The 17,737-nt window shown below is 37.7% G+C and overlaps 1 protein-coding gene across 2 annotated transcripts in view; it reads left to right on the top strand.

Moving 5' to 3' along the window:
* RADX (RPA1 related single stranded DNA binding protein, X-linked) overlaps positions 1-17,737 on the top strand; it is a 98,904-nt gene that overhangs the window by 33,453 nt on the left and 47,714 nt on the right. For both annotated transcript variants that reach the window (XM_006052774.3, XM_025277210.2), the window contains exons 7-10: positions 146-250; positions 1,588-1,752; positions 2,932-3,092; positions 11,701-11,873. In XM_006052774.3, coding sequence (XP_006052836.1) covers positions 146-250; positions 1,588-1,752; positions 2,932-3,092; positions 11,701-11,873 — 604 coding nt within the window. The remainder of the gene's footprint in view (positions 1-145; positions 251-1,587; positions 1,753-2,931; positions 3,093-11,700; positions 11,874-17,737) is intronic.

Genomic DNA, 17,737 nt, shown 5'->3' with positions numbered 1-17,737 from the left:
TACTGAATCTGAATTTACATTTTAACAATTATCCCAAGTGATTCCTGAGTTCAGTAAAACTTGAGAAGCACTCTGTTAGATTGTGATCTAGGTATTTCCCTTTGAAATGCATAAATAATTTCATAAGTATTTTCTTTTCTTGCAGTGACATATTTCACGTGTACACAGCTGAAAGTTGTCAGAAAAGATGATCAAGTACCTAAACTGCTTTACCTCACCACTACAAACGAGAGTCACGTGTTTATGACTAGTAAGCAATTTCTTTGTATATATTTAATTGGAAATCTAATATATTTTCTCTTCATTAAATTAAATTTTATTATAACATTCAACCACAAGATAGCCTTATTTTGAACTCCTTCACTATAAGATTGGTTTAACAAAGAGTATGTGTGTGTGCGCACAGTAGTTGCTCAGTCGTATCTGCCTATTTGCAACCCCATGGACTAGCCCACCAGGCTCCTCTGTCCATGGGGTTCTCCAGGCATGAATACTGGAGTGGGTTGCCATTCCCTTCTCCAGGGGATCTTCCTAACCCAGGGATCGAACCCGGGTCTTCTGCATTGCAGGCAGATTCTTTACCATCTGAGCCACCAGGAGGCCCCAACAAAGAATATACAGCTTATGAAATCTATTGCTTCGAGGTTATTTACAATTCAAGCAACAATTTTCTGACTTTCTGAAGAATTTTATGTCCTTTGGTTAACTTTAATTCCTGCTTAATGTTAAGTTAGATAATCATAAATGGCTTCACAGATTGAAGACTTGTTTGGCCCTGTATCACAATAAGGATTCAACTAACAATAGTTTTAAAATGTTAAAATGAAAATGTATGTTAAATTTTGGTCCCCAGACTTGCATTTTACTTAACATAGCAAGCAAAGTCTCACTGCTTATCTACAAGTTTATTATTTTTTTCCATTCTCTCTAATAATGTGGGCAAAAAAATCAGATGAGTGAGAGAGTACTGTGGAATGTTTTACTTACTAGAATGCTACCATCTTGGTAATTAGGAAATTTGTCAAAGAAGAGTCCTAGGAAGGATGTAATACACATCTTTGTTTATACCTCATTTTATAAATATGAATAATATCAGATCTAATATATACTAATAATATCAGATGTAAATGACACTTATGTACATTTCTAAAGCATGAGTTTAAATGCTGAGCTATATTCACAGAAAATTTAGTTCATATGTGCTATCATACCTTCAGGGTAATACATAAAAATTGGTTTTCTAAGAAGATGCTAACCAGTTGGATAGCTAGAAAAGTCCAGACTATTAGTTTTCTTTTTCTTCTGGCTTTTTTTGGTGTCCTACAGACAGCTACAGTGTAGTCCACAGAAACTGTAATATGTTTGATTTCCTTCTAGATTTCGGATTTATTTACCATCTTTGATAATTTTGTATGCATATTCAGTATAATTATGTGCTACATAGTGAATAAGTTGACTTCTTTTCTTGGTGACATAAGATTGATCTTATATTAAAATGTTTTTATACACAAAAAAGTCCAGGCGGTTTACTACAGTGATTTATTTGTTTTTTGTTTTTCCCTTATTTTTTACCCTTCGTGCAATGAGGTCATAAAGGCCAGCTGCATAACGATGATGCCAAGGTAAAAAATTTTATTCGGTGGGTTAAAGAGAAGAACTATTCTGGCGAAGGGAAGAATACTGTTATAGGTGGATATTACCCCTATCCACCAGTGCCAGAGACATTTTGGAAGTATAGTAGTTCTCGTAAAGGTACTGATGAAATTACTAGTCGTTTATGATTATATGCTATATGTATGGTATATGCCTTGTCATTTAGTCATCTTTACTCTTTAATTTGAGTAGGCCAAAGTGTAGCAATACTCACTGTTAATAATTTGATCTTTATAAATATATAAAAACATATGTCATGTCCCATAAAGGTGGATATTTTTATTTTATTAGACTGTAAGGAAAAAGGAATATAGACTGACTAAATGGAGATATCTTGATTTAAGGTCTTTGAGATCAAATCTGAGTTGTTATTAGATCCCAACTCTTATAATATTATTTAAATTAAACATATGAAAGGATACATTGGACAATTTGATATCAAGATACAACTGTATTAGGCCACTTTTATGAAATGATACATAGATATCCCTTGGTATCCATAGGGGATTGGTTCAAGGAGCCCCATGGATACCTAAATCTTCAGATGTTCAAAAGCCTTACATAAGGGATATACAGTGATTACAGTTGGCTCTTTGTATCTGAAGGTTTGCAAAACTTATAGATATGTGTATTGCAAAACTTGTGGATGACTGTGTATTGGATATAACACGGCTGAGGCTCCACCTTTAAATAAAAATGATATCAAAATTAGTGAGATTCAGAATAAGTACTGATGAGAGACACTAATTTATTTTAGTAGAATTAAAATATGATAGTTGAAAAGTTTAGCATATATTCTTTTTGAAAAGCCGTGGGATAATTTCACAGCTTTGGAAAAAAAGAAACTTTGAATTACTGATCTATCATTAGCTAAATATTGGCATCCTTCTATACTTCATAATGCCAGCAATATGTAGTATATGCTATATATAGCATATAGAATACAGAAAATATTAACATGTGTGCTTCTATGCAATGGCTAAGCAACACTTTATAGTTTGAAGTATGATATATAAATTGCATTCAATATGTAAAATTTCTGTTTCAAATTAAGACACCAGACTAGAAGATGGTATAACAATTTAACTGAAATATATTTTGCCAGTTTTACCAACATCACGTAAGGGGATGCCAAATATAAACACAAAGTCGCACATATTTAAGTTATTAGCAAGTTTATAATTTTCATGTTGTGAAATTACGTTGCAAATCTAATTCTTATTTTTGTCATTTCAGTTCTTTAAAACTTACAATTTCCTTGGAATTACTCTTTTGCAGCTGAATCACTCTTGACAGCTATAAGGGAAGTAAAGGTGGAGATTGAAGATCTGCAGTATAGGGAACAAAAGCGCATTGCAATTCAGGGAATAATTACTGTTATAAAGTATGTCCCACATCACAGTGCAACTCAAAGTGCCTCAGCATCTGAAACACTATGGGTATGGTGGCAGAGAATTAATAGTATATCTCTGAAAGCACTCTGATTCTAACCACAATTAGATTTATATCTTTTTTTTAATTTAAATTTATTTATTTTAATTGGAGGCTAATTACTTTACAATATTGTATTGCTTCTGACACACATCAACATAAATCTGCCATGGGTGTACACGTGTTCCCCATCCTGAACCCCACTCCCACCTCCGTCCCCGTACCATCCCACCGGGTCATCCCAGTGCACCAGCCCCAAGGATCCTGTATCAAACCTGGATTGGCTATTAGCTTCATATATAATATTATACATGTTTCCATGATATTCCCCCAAGTCATCCCACCCTCTCCCTCTCCCACAGAGTCCAAAAGACTGTTCTATACATTGGTGTCTCTTTTGCTGTCTTGCATACAGGGTTATCGTTACCATCTCTCTAAATTCCATATATATGCATTAGTATACTGTATTGGTGTTTTTCTTTCTGGCTTACTTCACTCTGTATAATAGGCTCCAGTTTCATCCACCTCATTAGAACTGATTCAAATGTATTCTTTGTAATGGCTGAGTAATACTCCATTGTGTATATGTACCACGGCTTTCTTATCCATTCATCTGCTGATGGACATCTAGGTTGCTTCCATGTCCTGGCTATTATAAACAGTGCTGTGATGAACATTGGGGTACATGTGTCTCTTTCAGTTCTGGTTTCCTCGATGTGTATGACCAGTAGTGGGATTTCTGGGTCATAAGGCAGTTCTATTTCCAGTTTTTTAAGGAATCTCGACACTGTTCTCCATAGTGGCTGTATAGTTTGCATTCCCACCAACAGTGTAAGAGGGTTCCCGTTTCCCTACACCCTCTTCAGCGTTTATTGCTTGTAGACTTTTGGATCACAGCCATTCTGACTGGCGTGAGATGGTACCTCATTGTGGTTTTGATTTGCATTTCTCTGATAATGAGTGATGTTGAGCATTTTTATGTGTTTGTTAGCCATCTATATGTCTTCTTTGGAGAAATGTCTGTTTAGGTCTTTGTCCCACTTATTGATTGGGTTGTTTATTTTTCTGGAATTGAGCTGCAGGAGTTGCTTGTGTATTTTTGAGATTAATTCTTTGTCAGTTGCTTCATTTGTTATTATTTTCTCCCATTCTGAAGGCTGTCTTTTCACCTTGCTTAGAGTTTCCTTTGTTGTGCAGAAGCTTTTAATTTTAATTAGGTCCCATTTGTTTATTTTTGCTTTTATTTCCACTATTCTGGGAGGTGGGTCATAGAGGATCCTGCTATGATTTATGTCGGAGAGTGTTTGGCCTATGTTCTCCTTTAGGAGTTTTATAGTTTCTGGTCTTACGTTTAGATCTTTAATCCATTTTGAGTTTATTTTTGTGTATGGTGTTAGAAAGTGTTCTACTTTCATTCTTTTACAAGTGGTCGACAAGTTTTCCCAGCACCACTTGTTAAAGAGATTCTTTTCTCCATTGTATATTTTTGCCCACTTTGTCAAAGATAAGGTGGCCATAGGTGCGTGGATTTATCTCTGGGCTTTGTATTTTGTTCCATTGATCTATAGTTCTGTCTTTGTGCCAGTACCATACTGTCTTGATGACTGTGGCTTTGTAGTAGAGCCTGAAGTCAGGCAGGTTGATTCCTCCAGTTCCATTCTTACTTCTCAAGATTGCTTTGGCTATTTGAGGTTTTTTGTATTTCCATACAAATTGTGAAATTATTTGTTCTAGCTCTGTGAAGAATACCTTTGGTAGCTTGATAGGGATTGCATTGAATCTATAGATTGCTTTGGGTAGTATACTCCTTTTTACTATATTGATTCTTCTGATTCATGAACATGGTATATTTCTCCGTCTATTAGTGTCCTCTTTGATTTCTTTCACCAGTGTTTTATAGTTTTCTATATATAGGTCTTTAATTTCTTTAGGATGATATATTCCTAAGTATTTTATTCTTTTCGTTGCAATGGTGAATGGAATTGTTTCCTTAATTTCTCTTTCTATTTTCTCATTATTAGTGTATAGGAATGCAAGGGATTTCTGTGTGTTGATTTTATATCCTGCAACTTTACTATATTCATTGATTAGCTCTAGTAATTTTCTGGTGGAGTCTTTAGGGTTTCCTATGTAGAGGATCATGTCATCTGCAAACAGTGAGAGTTTTACTTCTTCTTTTCCAATCTGGATTCCTTTTATTTCTTTCTCTGCTCTGATTGCTGTGGCCAAAACTTCCAAAACTATGTTGAATAGTAGTGGTGAGAGTGGGCACCCTTGTCTTGTTCCTGACTTTAGCAGAAATGCTTTCAATTTTTCACCATTGAGGATAATGTTTGCTGTGGGTTTGTCATATATAGCTTTTATTAAGTTAAGGTATGTTCCTTCTATTCCTGCTTTCTGGAGAGATTTTATCATAAATGGATGTTGAAATTTGTCAAAGGCTTTCTCTGCATCTATTGAGATGATCATATGGCTTTTATTTTTCAATTTGTTAATATGGTGTATTACATTGATTGATGTGTGGATATTGAAGAATTCTTGCATCCCTGGGATAAAGCCCATTTGGTCATGGTGTATGATCTTTTTAATATGCTGTTGGATTCTGATTACTAGAGTTTTGTTAAGGATTTTTGCACCTATGTTCATCAGTGATATTGGCCTGTAGTTTTCTTTTTTTGTGGCATCTTTGTCAGGTTTTGGTATTAGGGTGATGGTGGCCTCATAGAATGAGTTTGGAAGTTTACCTTCCTCTGCAATTTTCTGGAAGAGTCTGAGTAGGATAGGTGTTAGCTCGTCTCTAAATTTTTGGTAGAATTCAGCTGTGAAGCCGTCTGGACCTGGGCTTTTGTTTGCTGGAAGATTTCCAATTACAGTTTCCATTTCCGTGCTTGTGATGGGTCTGTTAAGATTTTCTATTTCTTCCTGGTTCAGTTTTGGAAAGTTGTACTTTTCTAAGAATTTGTCCATTTCTTCCATGTCGTCCATTTTATTGGCATATAATTGCTGATAGTAGTCTCTTATGGTCCTTTGTATATCTGTGTGGTCTGTTGTGATCTCTTCATTTTCATTTCTAATTTTATTGATTTGATTTTTCTCCCTTTGTCTCTTGCTGAGTCTGGCTAATGGTTTGTCCATTTTATTTATCCTTTCCAAGAACCAGCTTTTGGCTTTGTTGATTTTTGCAATGGTCTCTTTTGTTTCTTTTGCATTTATTTATGCCCTCATTTTTAAGATTTCTTCCTTCTACTAACCCATTTTTTCCTTTTCTAGTTGCTTTAAGTGTAGAGTTAGATTATTTATTTGACTTTTTTCTTGTTTCTTGACGTATGCCTGTATTGCTATGAACCTTCCCCATAGAACTGCTTTTATAGTGTCCCACAGGTTTTGGATTGTTGTGTTTTCATTTTCATTCGTTTCTATGCATATTTTGATTTCTTTTTTGATTTCTTCTGTGATTTGTTGATTATTCAGCAGCGTGTTGTTCAGCCTCCATATGTTGGCATTTTTAATAGTTTTCTCCTGTAATTGAGATCTGATCTTACTGCATTGTGGTCAGAAAAGATGCTTGGAATCATTTCAATTTTTTTTAATTTACCAAGACTAGATTTATGGCCCTGGATGTGATCTATCTTGGAGAAGGTTCCATGTGCACTTGAGAAAAAGGTGAAATTCATTGTTTTGGGGTGAAATGTCCTATAGATATCAGTTAGGTCTAACTGGTCTATTGTATCATTTAAAGTTTGTGTTTCCTTGTTAATTTTCTGTTTAGTTGATCTATCCATAGGTGTGAGTGGGGTATTAAAGTCTCCCACTATTACTGTGTTATTGTTAATTTCCCCTTTCATACTTGTTAGCATTTGTCTTACATATTGTGGTGCTCCTATGTTGGGTGCATATATATTTATAATTGTTTTATCTTCTTTTTGGATTGATCCTTTGATCATGATGTAGTGTCCTTCTTTGTCTCTTTTCACAGCCTTTGTTTTAAAGTCTATTTTATCTGATATGAGTATTGCTACTCCTGCTTTCTTTTGGTCTCTGTTTGTGTGGAATATCCTTTTCCAGCCCTTCACTTTCAGTCTGTATGTGTCCCCTGTTTTGAGGTGGGTCTCTTGTATACAACATATATAGGGGTCTTGTTTTTGTATCCATTCAGCCAGTCTTTGTCTTTTGGTTGGGGCATTCGACCCATTTATATTTAAAGTAATTATTGATAAGTATGATACCATTGCCATTTACTTTGTTGTTTTGAGTTTGAGTTAATACACCCTTTCTGTGTTTCCTGTCTAGAGAAGATCCTTTAGTATTTGTTGGAGAGCTGGTTTGGCGGTGCTGAATTCTCTCAGCTTTTGCTTGTCTGTAAAGCTTTTTACTTCTCCTTCATATTTGAATGAGATCCTTGCTGGGTACAGTAATCTGGGCTGTAGCTTATTTTCTTTCATCACTTTAAGTATGTCCTGCCATTCCCTCCTGGCCTGAAGAGCTTCTATTGAAAGATCAGCTGTTATCCTTATGGGAATCCCCTTGTGTGTTATTTGTTGTTTTTCCCTTGCTGCTTTTAGTATTTGTTCTTTGTGTTTGATCTTTGTTAATTTGATTAATATGTGTCTTGGGGTGTTTCGCCTTGGGTTTATCCTGTTTGGGACTCTCTGGGTTTCTTGGACTTGGGTGATTATTTCCTTCCCCATTGTAGGGAAGTTTTCAACTATTATCTCCTCAAGTATTTTCTCATGGTCTTTCTTTTTGTCTTCTTCTTCTGAGGCTCCTATGATTCAAATATTGAGGCATTTAATATTGTCCTGGAGGTCTCTGAGATTTTCCTCATTTCTTTGAATTCATTTTTCTTTTTTCCTCTCTGATTCATTTATTTCTACCATTCTATCTTCTACTTCAGTAATCCTATCTTCTGCCTCCCTTGTTCTACTATTTGTTGCCTCCAGAGTTTTTTTTATCTCATTTATTGCATTATTCATTATATATTGACTCTCTTTTATTTCTTCTATGTCCTTGTTAAACTTTTCTTCCATCTTCTCAATCTTTGTCTCCAGGTATTTATCTGTGATTCCATTTTTTTGTCAAGATTTTGAGTCATTTTCCCTATCATTATTCCAAATTCTTTATCAGGTAGATTCCCTATCTCTTCCTCTTTTGTTTGGTTTGGTGGGCATTTATCCTGTTCCTTTACCTGCTGGGTATTGCTCTGTCTCTTCATCTTGTTTATATTGCTGTGTTTGGGGTGGCCTTTCTGTATTCTGGCAGTTTGTGGAGTTCTCTTTATTGTGGAGTTTCCTTGCTGTGGTTGGGGTTGTACAGGTGGCTTGTCAAGGTTTCCTGGTTAGGGAAGCTTGTGTCGGTGTTCTGGTGGGTAGAGCTGGATTTCTTCTCTCTGGAGTGTAATTAAGTGTCCAGTAATGAGTTATGAGATGTCAGTGGGTTTGGAGAGACTTTGGGCAGCCTGTATATTGAAGCTCAGGGCTGTGTTCCTGTGTTGCTGGAGAATTTGTGTGGTACGTCTTGCTCTGGAACTTGTTGGCCCTTGGGTGGTGCTTGGTTTCAGTGTAGGTATGAGGTGTTTGATGAGCTCCTGTCAATTAATGTTCCCTGGAGTCAGGAGTTCTCTGGTGTTCTCAGGGTTTGGACTTAAGCCTCCTGCTTCCGGTTTTCAGTCTTATTTTTACAGTAGCCTCAAGACTTCTCCATCTATACAGCACCATTGATAAAACGTCTAGGTTAAAGTTGAAAAGTTTCTCCACAGTGAGGGACACCCAGAGACATTCACAGAGTTACATGGAGAAGAGAAGAGGGAGGAGGGAGTTAGAGGTGACCCGAATGAGATGAGGTAGAATCAAAAGAGGAGAGAGCAAGCTAGGCAGTAATCACTTCTTTACATGCGCTCCACAGTCTGGACCACTCAGAGATGTTCATGGAGTTAAACACAGAAGAGAAGAGGGAGGAAGGAGACAGAGGTGACTAGGAGGAGAAGGGGAATCAAAAGTAGAGAGATAGATCTAGGCAGTAGTCAGTTACCTAAGTGTTATCCACTGCCCGGAATACCCAAAGTGTCACAGAGTTAGGTAGAGAAGAGAAGGGGGAGGGAGGAGATAGAGGGGACCTGGTGGAGAAAAAGGAGAGTCAAAAGGGGGAGAGAGCAATCAAGCCAGTAATCACACTCCCAAGGGAAAATGGGTAGTGAAGATTGGGTTCTTAAAGGTACAAAATTAATAACAAACACCAAAAAGCAAAGATTAAAAATCTAGAGTAGAGGTTGGATTTTCTAAAATACAATATTAAATTTAAAAAAGTCACAAAAATTATCACACAAAAAAATATATATATAAAGTTTGCTTTAAAAAATAGGGTCCTTTTTTTGCAAAGTAATGGTAGGTTATAAAAATGAAAATTAAAGGAGTAATAGAGGACTTTAAATTTTTTTTTAAATTTTAAAAAAGAATTATAGTAAAAATAGTAAAAATATATCTAGGACTTTCTCTGGTGGTGTTGTGGGCAGTGTTTGGTCATTTCATTTTCGGATAGTTCCTTGGTCTGGCTTATATTTCTCAAGGTCTATATATGCCCCTTCCTATGTAGTTGGTACTAACTACAGGGTTTTAATCTATTGCATCTGTCACTTCCAAGGCGGGTCCCTCTGTTTTAGCTTCTTCTGTTTGCTGGTCTCTTCAGTGTCTGATTTCCACCCTGACACAAGGGGGCAGTGGTGGACACTTCTTTAGGCTCACTTGTGTTGCGCTGTGGGGAGAGAGGGACGCTGCAAACAAATAACACTGGCGTGTGCTTGCAGTGTCTCGGCAACACTGGGTTTGCCACCACTCATGGCGCGTGTACCCTCCCTGCCTACACTGCTCAGGCTCTAGGTTGCTCCGCCGGGAACCGTCTGAGGCCAGCCCTGGGCTGCATGCAGCTGCCAGGTCTAACCCGCTCAGGTTCAGGTGCTGGGGTAGTCCTCAGAGGCACAGACTTGGTTGGGCCTGCGTTTTGTGCCCTTCCCAGGTCCGAGCAGTTCAGGTGATCAGGTGTTTAGTGAGCACGGTCACTGTGACTTATCGCCTCCCCCATCCCTGCCGCTCAGTTTTCTTGGTGTACATACAGCGCACCTTCTCAGGCACATGTTGACCATCGAGACCCCCAAGAAGTCTTAGTTAGCAAAGAAGCCTGCTTGCAGTTTTGTAGATAATGTCTCTCTAGGGCTGCGATTGCCCCCTTCCGGCTGTGGCTGCCTGTCACCAGAGGGGGATGGTCTGCAGTGGGCTAGCTCTGTTCAGTCCTTTGTTCTGTGAGTGGGCCTGGCAGTGTCTTAGGTTAGGGCTTTTCGCGTGGTAGCTATCCCCCAGTCTAGTTTGCTATCCCAAGTTAGTTCCCTCAGATTGCCCTCGGGGTATTCAGGCCCGGTCCTTACTCTAAACAATGCAGCCCGGGCCTCCCTGCCCAGCCCCCGCTTGCTAGTGGCGGATGCAGGCATCTGTGCTGCTTCACCGCTGGGGGAGTTACCACTGGGCATGTAATCTGTGGGTTTTAATTATTTATTTATTTTTCCTCCTGGTTATGTTGCCCTCTGTGGTTCCAAGGCTCGCCACAGACTCAGCAGTGAGAGTGTTTCCTGGTATTTGGAAACTTCTCTGTTTTTAAGACTCCCTTCCCGGGATGGAGCTCCATCCCTACCTCTTTTGTCTCTTTTTTTGTCTTTTATATTTTTTCCTACCTCCTTTCGAAGACAATGGGCTGCTTTTCTGGGTGCCTGATGTCCTCTGCCGGCATTCAGAAGATGTTTTGTGGAATTTACTCAGCGTTTAAATGTTTTTTTGATGAATGTGTGGGGAAGAGAGTGGTCTCCCCATCCTATTCCTCTGCCATCTTAGGACCACCTCCCCAGCATTATATCTTGTACAATTCATTCAGAACTCAAATGTATTAACTCTTAATGATGTAAACCTAAAAGTAAAAGCTTCATTTTCAGTTTGTTTTCTTTTTATGTCATTTATTTTGGAGCAGTCTGGACTAAAGTCACAGCCTCTGATATTTCCCTAGGCCCTCCAAACTTGGTATTTTGTTTTTGCTTTCTATGTAATATGAGCCTGTCATGATAGCGTTTATTTAGATTTCCAGGTCGTATTTTTTACTACATTCATTTCTTACCTTATGTCCAGGCCGAAAGTATATGTACATTCCCACTGGAAGTTTTTAGCTCTATTGTCAGACTTGGCAGTTCTACCCAAATTTTATTAAGAGGTAGCAATGACTCTTGGAGGATAAATGCTGTAGAAGAGGCCACTTCTGAACTCTAGGCAAAATCAAGACAAATTAATTTTTTCCATGAGTTTGTGTTTTTAAAAGTTATTTCTAAGATTACTATTCTTATGGAAAGAAGCATCTAATCCAACTTTACAGTTACATAAGAAAGACTTTTGTTTATCTTTTTGAAGTATGTTATTAGCAGTTAGATTAAGATAAATCAACTTTATAAAAGCATTGTTATGATTACAAAGTTTTGTCACAACTCAAGTTACGAAAAATGGATATGCTAAAAGTGTAGAGTCTTTTAAGAGAGAAATAATTCTTGTGAATTAGTTTAAAATGTTTTCTTCAAATTTTTGGTTTTAGGATGCTGACCAACCCTCAACATCCGAAGCAGCTAGAAAAGAAAGTCAACGTCAGGAAAAAGATGGTAAACGTCATCACGATGATGGTTCTGGGAGATCTCAATGTCATTCTGCATGTGCAAGTTCAAACCCTGTCACGAAGAAAAGAATTACGCAAACCCCAAGTGGCAAACAGTAAGTCATTTGTATTAAGTATATACATAGCATATGGTTTTTCATTTTTTCTATCGTATAAAATGAGCAGTGCTACTAGAAGTTGTATAGTTTTCTACAGCTGCCAAAGTCCAAGATCAAGGTATAGGCAGGGTGGGTTCCCTCTGAAGGCTATGAGGAAGAATCTGTTCCATGCATCTCCTTTAGCTGCTAGTGGTTTAGTGGCAATCTTTAGCATTCCTTGGCTTATGGAAGTTATCACTTGAATCTCTGCCTTCATCTTCACATGGCATTCTCCCTGTGGGTATATATGTGTCCAAGTTTTTCTTTAAGGACACCAGCCATATTGAATTAGGGACCCACTCTGGAGTACCAGTCTACTCTAGTATGAACTCATCTTAACTGATTACATCTTCAATGACCCTACTTCCAAATAAGGTCATATTTTTATGGTCATTGAGCATGTAATTGGTTACATATTGGTAGTCAGGGTGGTGTTTGGCAGGAACATAATTCAGTCCATAACAGTCTGCCCTCTAAAAACTCATGTCCTTCTCACATACAAAATACATTCACTCCATCAGAACATCCCCCAAAGTCTTAATCTATACCAGTATTAACTCTCATTCCTAAATATCATATAAATCTTATATGGATGAGATGCAGGGTGTTTCATCCTGGAACAAAATTCTTTTCCATCTGTGAGCCTATGAAACTAGACATATTACCTTCCAAAATACAATGGTGGGACAGACATAGGATAAGTATTCCCCATTTCAAAAGGGATAAATTGGGAAGAAAAAGGAGGTTATGGGCCACGGGCAAATTTGAAACCTAGCAAGGCAAATACCATTTGGCTTTAAGGCCCCAGAATTATCCTCTCTGGCAGAGTACTGTGTCCTTTGGGCCCACTGAGATGGCAGCCCTACCCCCATGGCACTGAGTGGTGGCCCTGCACTCTGGAACTGAGAAAGTGGCCCTGGCTTCTGGAATTCAGGAGGTATCCCTGCTTTCTAGAATGGAGGAAATGGCCTCACTTCTCGGGATCATTTTCCCATTTTCTTGAAGGATAATACTTGATCACAGCTAGATATCTCTGTCAACTCATTTCCTGACTGTAGAATCCCAGAAGTCCAATGGCATTGCAGTCCTGCATTTCTTCCCACCTATGTTCCTTTCAGTTGAAGCTAATAGCATGCCTACTGAGTTGGTTGACTGGATCCACAAGTCGTAATCTCTTGGGCATATGGTTATCTAGCAATGTTCTTAGTATGCTTCCCAAAGCAAGCTTTCATATGTTTTCCAATATGAAAGGCTGATAATTTTTCAAGTATTGATGGTTCTTTTTTTTTTTTTTTTCATTTTTATGTCATTTTTTAATTTTTTGGCCATGCTGCACAGCTTGTGGGGTCTTAGTTCCCCACCCAGGGATTGAACCCAGGCCCTTGGCAGTGAAAGTGTGGAGCCCTAACCACTGGACCTCCAGGGGATTCCTTGATTCTTTTTTTTCTTCACAATTCCTTTTCAACTCTTCTCCCTTCTTGTATTTTACTATAAGCATTAAGAAGAAACCAGACTGTGTCTTCAACACTTTGCTTAGAAATCTCTTCATCTAAATATACAAGTTCATCTTATACATGTTTCACTTTCCATCCAACAGAACACAGTTTGGCCACATACTCTGCCACTTTGTATCAAGGATTATCTTTCACCCAGTTTCCAATAACATTTCTGTCTGAAACCTTACCAGAAGCACATTTTACATTCACATTTCTAGTTCTGTTCATGACACTGAATGTATTCTCTTAGACAGAGGAAACTTTCTCTACCACTCCTTTTCTTTCAGAGCCCTCAAGAGATTCTCCTTCAAAATCCATATTTCTACCAACATTCTCTTCAGGGCTTTCTAAGCTTTTTATGTTATGCACCTCAAAAATCTTCCCAACCCAGGGAATGAACTCACATCTCTTGGCATCTCCTGCATTGTACATGGATTCTTTACTACTTAGCCACAGGGAAAGCCCCCTTCACTTAATACCCAATTCCAAAGCAACTTCTATGTTTTTATGTATTTTTTATAGCAGCACACCACTTACTGATACAAAAATCTGTATTAATTTTCTAGGGCTGCTATAACAAAGTACCACAAACTGTTTGACTTATACAACAGAAATTTATTGTTTCACAGCTTTTTAAGTCCAAAATCAAAGTGTCAGTAGAATGGATTCCTTTTGAGGGCTGTGAGAAAGTCTGCACCATGCCTTACCCCTAGCGTCTGGTGATTTGCTAGCCATCTCTGGCTTTCCTTGGCTTGTATAAACATCACTCCAATCTCTGTGTCCAAATTTCCCCATGTGATAAGGGCATCAGTCATTGGATTAAGGGCCCACTCTACTCTAATATGACCACATCTTAACTAAATTACATCTTCAATGACCCTATATCTAAGTAAGGTCAAATTCCAAGGTAATGGGGATTAGGACTTCAACGTGAATATTGAGGGGGCATACTTCAACCCATAACATAAGCTCTTATCTGCCATATTCAGCATGGAGTAATTGAATGTAGGTTTAAAGTAGGGAATTACAAAAAGGAAATAACCATTTTTGTCTTTTTTTAATTCTACATATAAGGGAGATCATATAGTATTTGTCTTTCCTAGTCTGACTTATTTCACTTAGTATGGTAATCTCAGGGTCCATCCATGTTGTTACAAATAATAAGATTTCATCTTTTTATGGCTGAGTAGTATTCCACTGTATATACTACATCTTTATCCATCTGTTGATGAGTACTTAGATTATTTCCATTATCTTGGCTGTTACCAGTATTGCTGTTGTGATCATAAGGGTGCATGTATCTTTTCTATTTTTTAAATTTTTTGACCATGCCATGCATCTTGCAGGATCTTAGTTCTGCAAACAGGTATCAAACCCGTGTGCCCCCTTGCAGTGAAATCACAGAGTCTTAACCACTGGACCACCAAGGAAGTCCCTGCTATCTTTTTGATAATAGATGTTCTGATAGGTGTGAAGGTTTGAAATGATAATCTCATTGTGGTGTTCATTTGCATTTCCCTGATAATTAGTGATGTTGAACATCTTTTCCTGTCCCTGTTTGCTATCTGTATGACTTCTTTGGGAAAAAGTCTGTTCAGGTCCTCTGCTCATTTTTTATTCAGATTGTTTATTTTTTTGAAGCTGAGTTGTATGAGTGTTTTATATATTATGTATCTTAACCCCTGATGGGATATATGATTTGCAAATACCTTCTCTTATTTGGTAAGTTGTCTTTTCATTTTGTTGCTGGTTTTCTTTCCTGTGCAGAAGCTTTTTAGTTTAATGTAGTTCACATTTGTGTTTATTTTTGGTTTTGTTTCCCTTGCCTGAGGAGACCTATCTATAAAGATAATTCTAAAAGCAAGGTCAAAGATCATACTGCCTATGTTTTCTTCTATGAGTTTTATAGTCTCAGGACCTACATTCAAGTCTTTACTCTATTTTGAGTTAATTTTGTGTGTGGTGGGGGATAGTGGTCCAGTTTCATTTTTTTGCATGTGACTGTCCAGTTTTCCCAATACCATTTATTGAAGAGATTTCTCCCACCACTCTATGTTCTTTGTTCCCTTGTTATAAATAAGTTGTTCATATATGTATGAGTTTATTTCTGAGATCTCAGTTCTGTTTCATTGATTTATGTGTCAGTTTTTCTGCCAATACCATACTGTTTTGATTATTATAGCTGTGTATATAATGTGAAATCAGGAAGTATGATAACCTCCAATTTTGTTCTCATGATTGCTTTGGTTATTTGGGGTCTACTGTGGTTCCAAATAAATTTTTTAATTTTTTGTTCTATTTCTGGGAAAAATGTCTTTGGGATTTTTATAGGAATTGTAGTGAATCTGTAGATTGCTTTAGGTGATATGGACATTTTAAATTAGGAAGCATTCCCTTCAATTTTTTGGAAGAATTTTAAAAGGTATTAAATCATCTATGGATGTTTGGTAGAATTCACCTATGAAGCTGTCTGGTCCTGGAGTTTTGGTTTGGGGGTGGTTTTTTATTACTGTTTGATCATTTAACTGATCACTATACTAGTGATCAGTCTACTCAGATTTTCAGTCATTGAAGCTTGTATGATTCTAAAATCTGTGCATTTCTTCTAACTTGTCCAATTTTGGGAATGAAGTCTATTTTGTCTGATATAAGTATGGCTACACCTGCTTTCTTTTGTCTGCCTTTTGCTTGAAGCACCATCTTGCATGCCTTCATTTTCACCTTGTATTTCTCTTTATAGAGTTGAGATGAGTCTCCTGGATGCAACAAATAATTGTGTCCTGCTTTTTTTAATATAAATTTATTTATTTTAATTGGAGGCTAATTACTTCACAATATTGTATTGGTTTTGCCATATATCAACATGAATCCGCCACGGGTATACACATGTTCCCCATCCTGAACCCCACTCCCACCTCCCTGCCTGTACCATCCCTCTGGGTCATCCGAGTGCACCAGCCCCAAGCATCCTGTATCATGCATCGAACCTGGACTGGTGATTTGTTTCATATATGATATTATACATGTTTCAATGCCATTCTCCCAAATCATCCCACCCTCTCCCTCTCCCACAGAGTCCAAAAGACTGTTCATACATCTGTGTCTCTTTTGCTGTCTCACATACAGGGCTATCGTTAGCATCTTTCTAAATTCCATATATATGTGTTAGTATACTGTATTGGTGTTTTTCTTTCTGGCTTACTTCACTCTGTATAATAGGCTCCAGTTTCATCCAGCTCATTAGAACTGATTCAAATGTATTCTTTGTAATGGCTGAGTAATGCTCCATTGTGTATATGTACCATGGCTTTCTTATCCATTCATCTCCTGATAGACATCTAGGTGGGTTCCATGTCCTGGCTATTATAAACAGTGCTGCGATGAACATTGGGGTACACGTGTCTCTTTCAACTCTGGTTTCCTCAGTGTGTATGCCCAGTAGTGGGACTGCTGGGTCATAAGGCAGTTCTGTTTCCAGTTTTTTAAGGAATCTCCACACTGTTCTCCGTGGTGGCTGTACTAGTTTGCATTCCCACCAACAGTGTAAGAGGGTTCCCTTTTCTCCTCACCCTCTCCAGCATTTACTGCTTGTAGACTTTTGGATCACAGCCATTCTGAGGGGCGTGAAATTGTACCTTATTGTGGTTTTGAGTTGCATTTCTCTGATAATGAGTGATGTTGAGCATCTTTTATGTGTTTGTTAGCCATCTGTATGTCTTCTTTGGATAAATGTCTGTTTAGTTCTTTGTCCCACTTTTTGATTGGGTCGTTTATTTTTCTGAAATTGAACTGCAGAAGTTGCTTGTATATTTTTCAGATTAGTTCTTTGTTAGTTGCTTCATTTGCAATCATTTTCTCCCATTCTGAAGGCTGTCTTTTCACCTTGCTTAGAGTTTCCTTTGTTGTGCAGAAGCTTTCAATTTTAATTAGGTCCCATTTGTTTATTTTTGCTTTTATTTCCACTATTCTGGGAGGTGGGTCATAGAGGATCCTGCTGTGATTTATGTCAGAGAGTGTTTGGCCTATGTTCTCCTTTAGGAGTTTTATAGTTTCTGGTCTTACGTTTAGATCTTTAATCCATTTTGAGTTTATTTTTGTGTATGGTGTTAGAAAGTGTTCTACTTTCATTCTTTTACAAGTGGTCAACCAGTTTTCCCAGCACCACTTGTTAAAGAGATTCTTTTCTCCATTGTATATTTTTGCCCACTTTGTCAAAGATAAGGTGGCCATAGGTGCGTGGATTTATCTCTGGGCTTTGTATTTTGTTCCATTGATCTATAGTTCTGTCTTTGTGCCAGTACCATACTGTCTTGATGACTGTGGCTT

This window comes from Bubalus bubalis, chromosome X (genome assembly GCF_019923935.1).
Source record: "Bubalus bubalis isolate 160015118507 breed Murrah chromosome X, NDDB_SH_1, whole genome shotgun sequence".
NCBI classification, from domain to species: Eukaryota; Metazoa; Chordata; class Mammalia; order Artiodactyla; family Bovidae; genus Bubalus; species Bubalus bubalis.
This window is presented reverse-complemented; position numbering and strand designations above follow the sequence as displayed.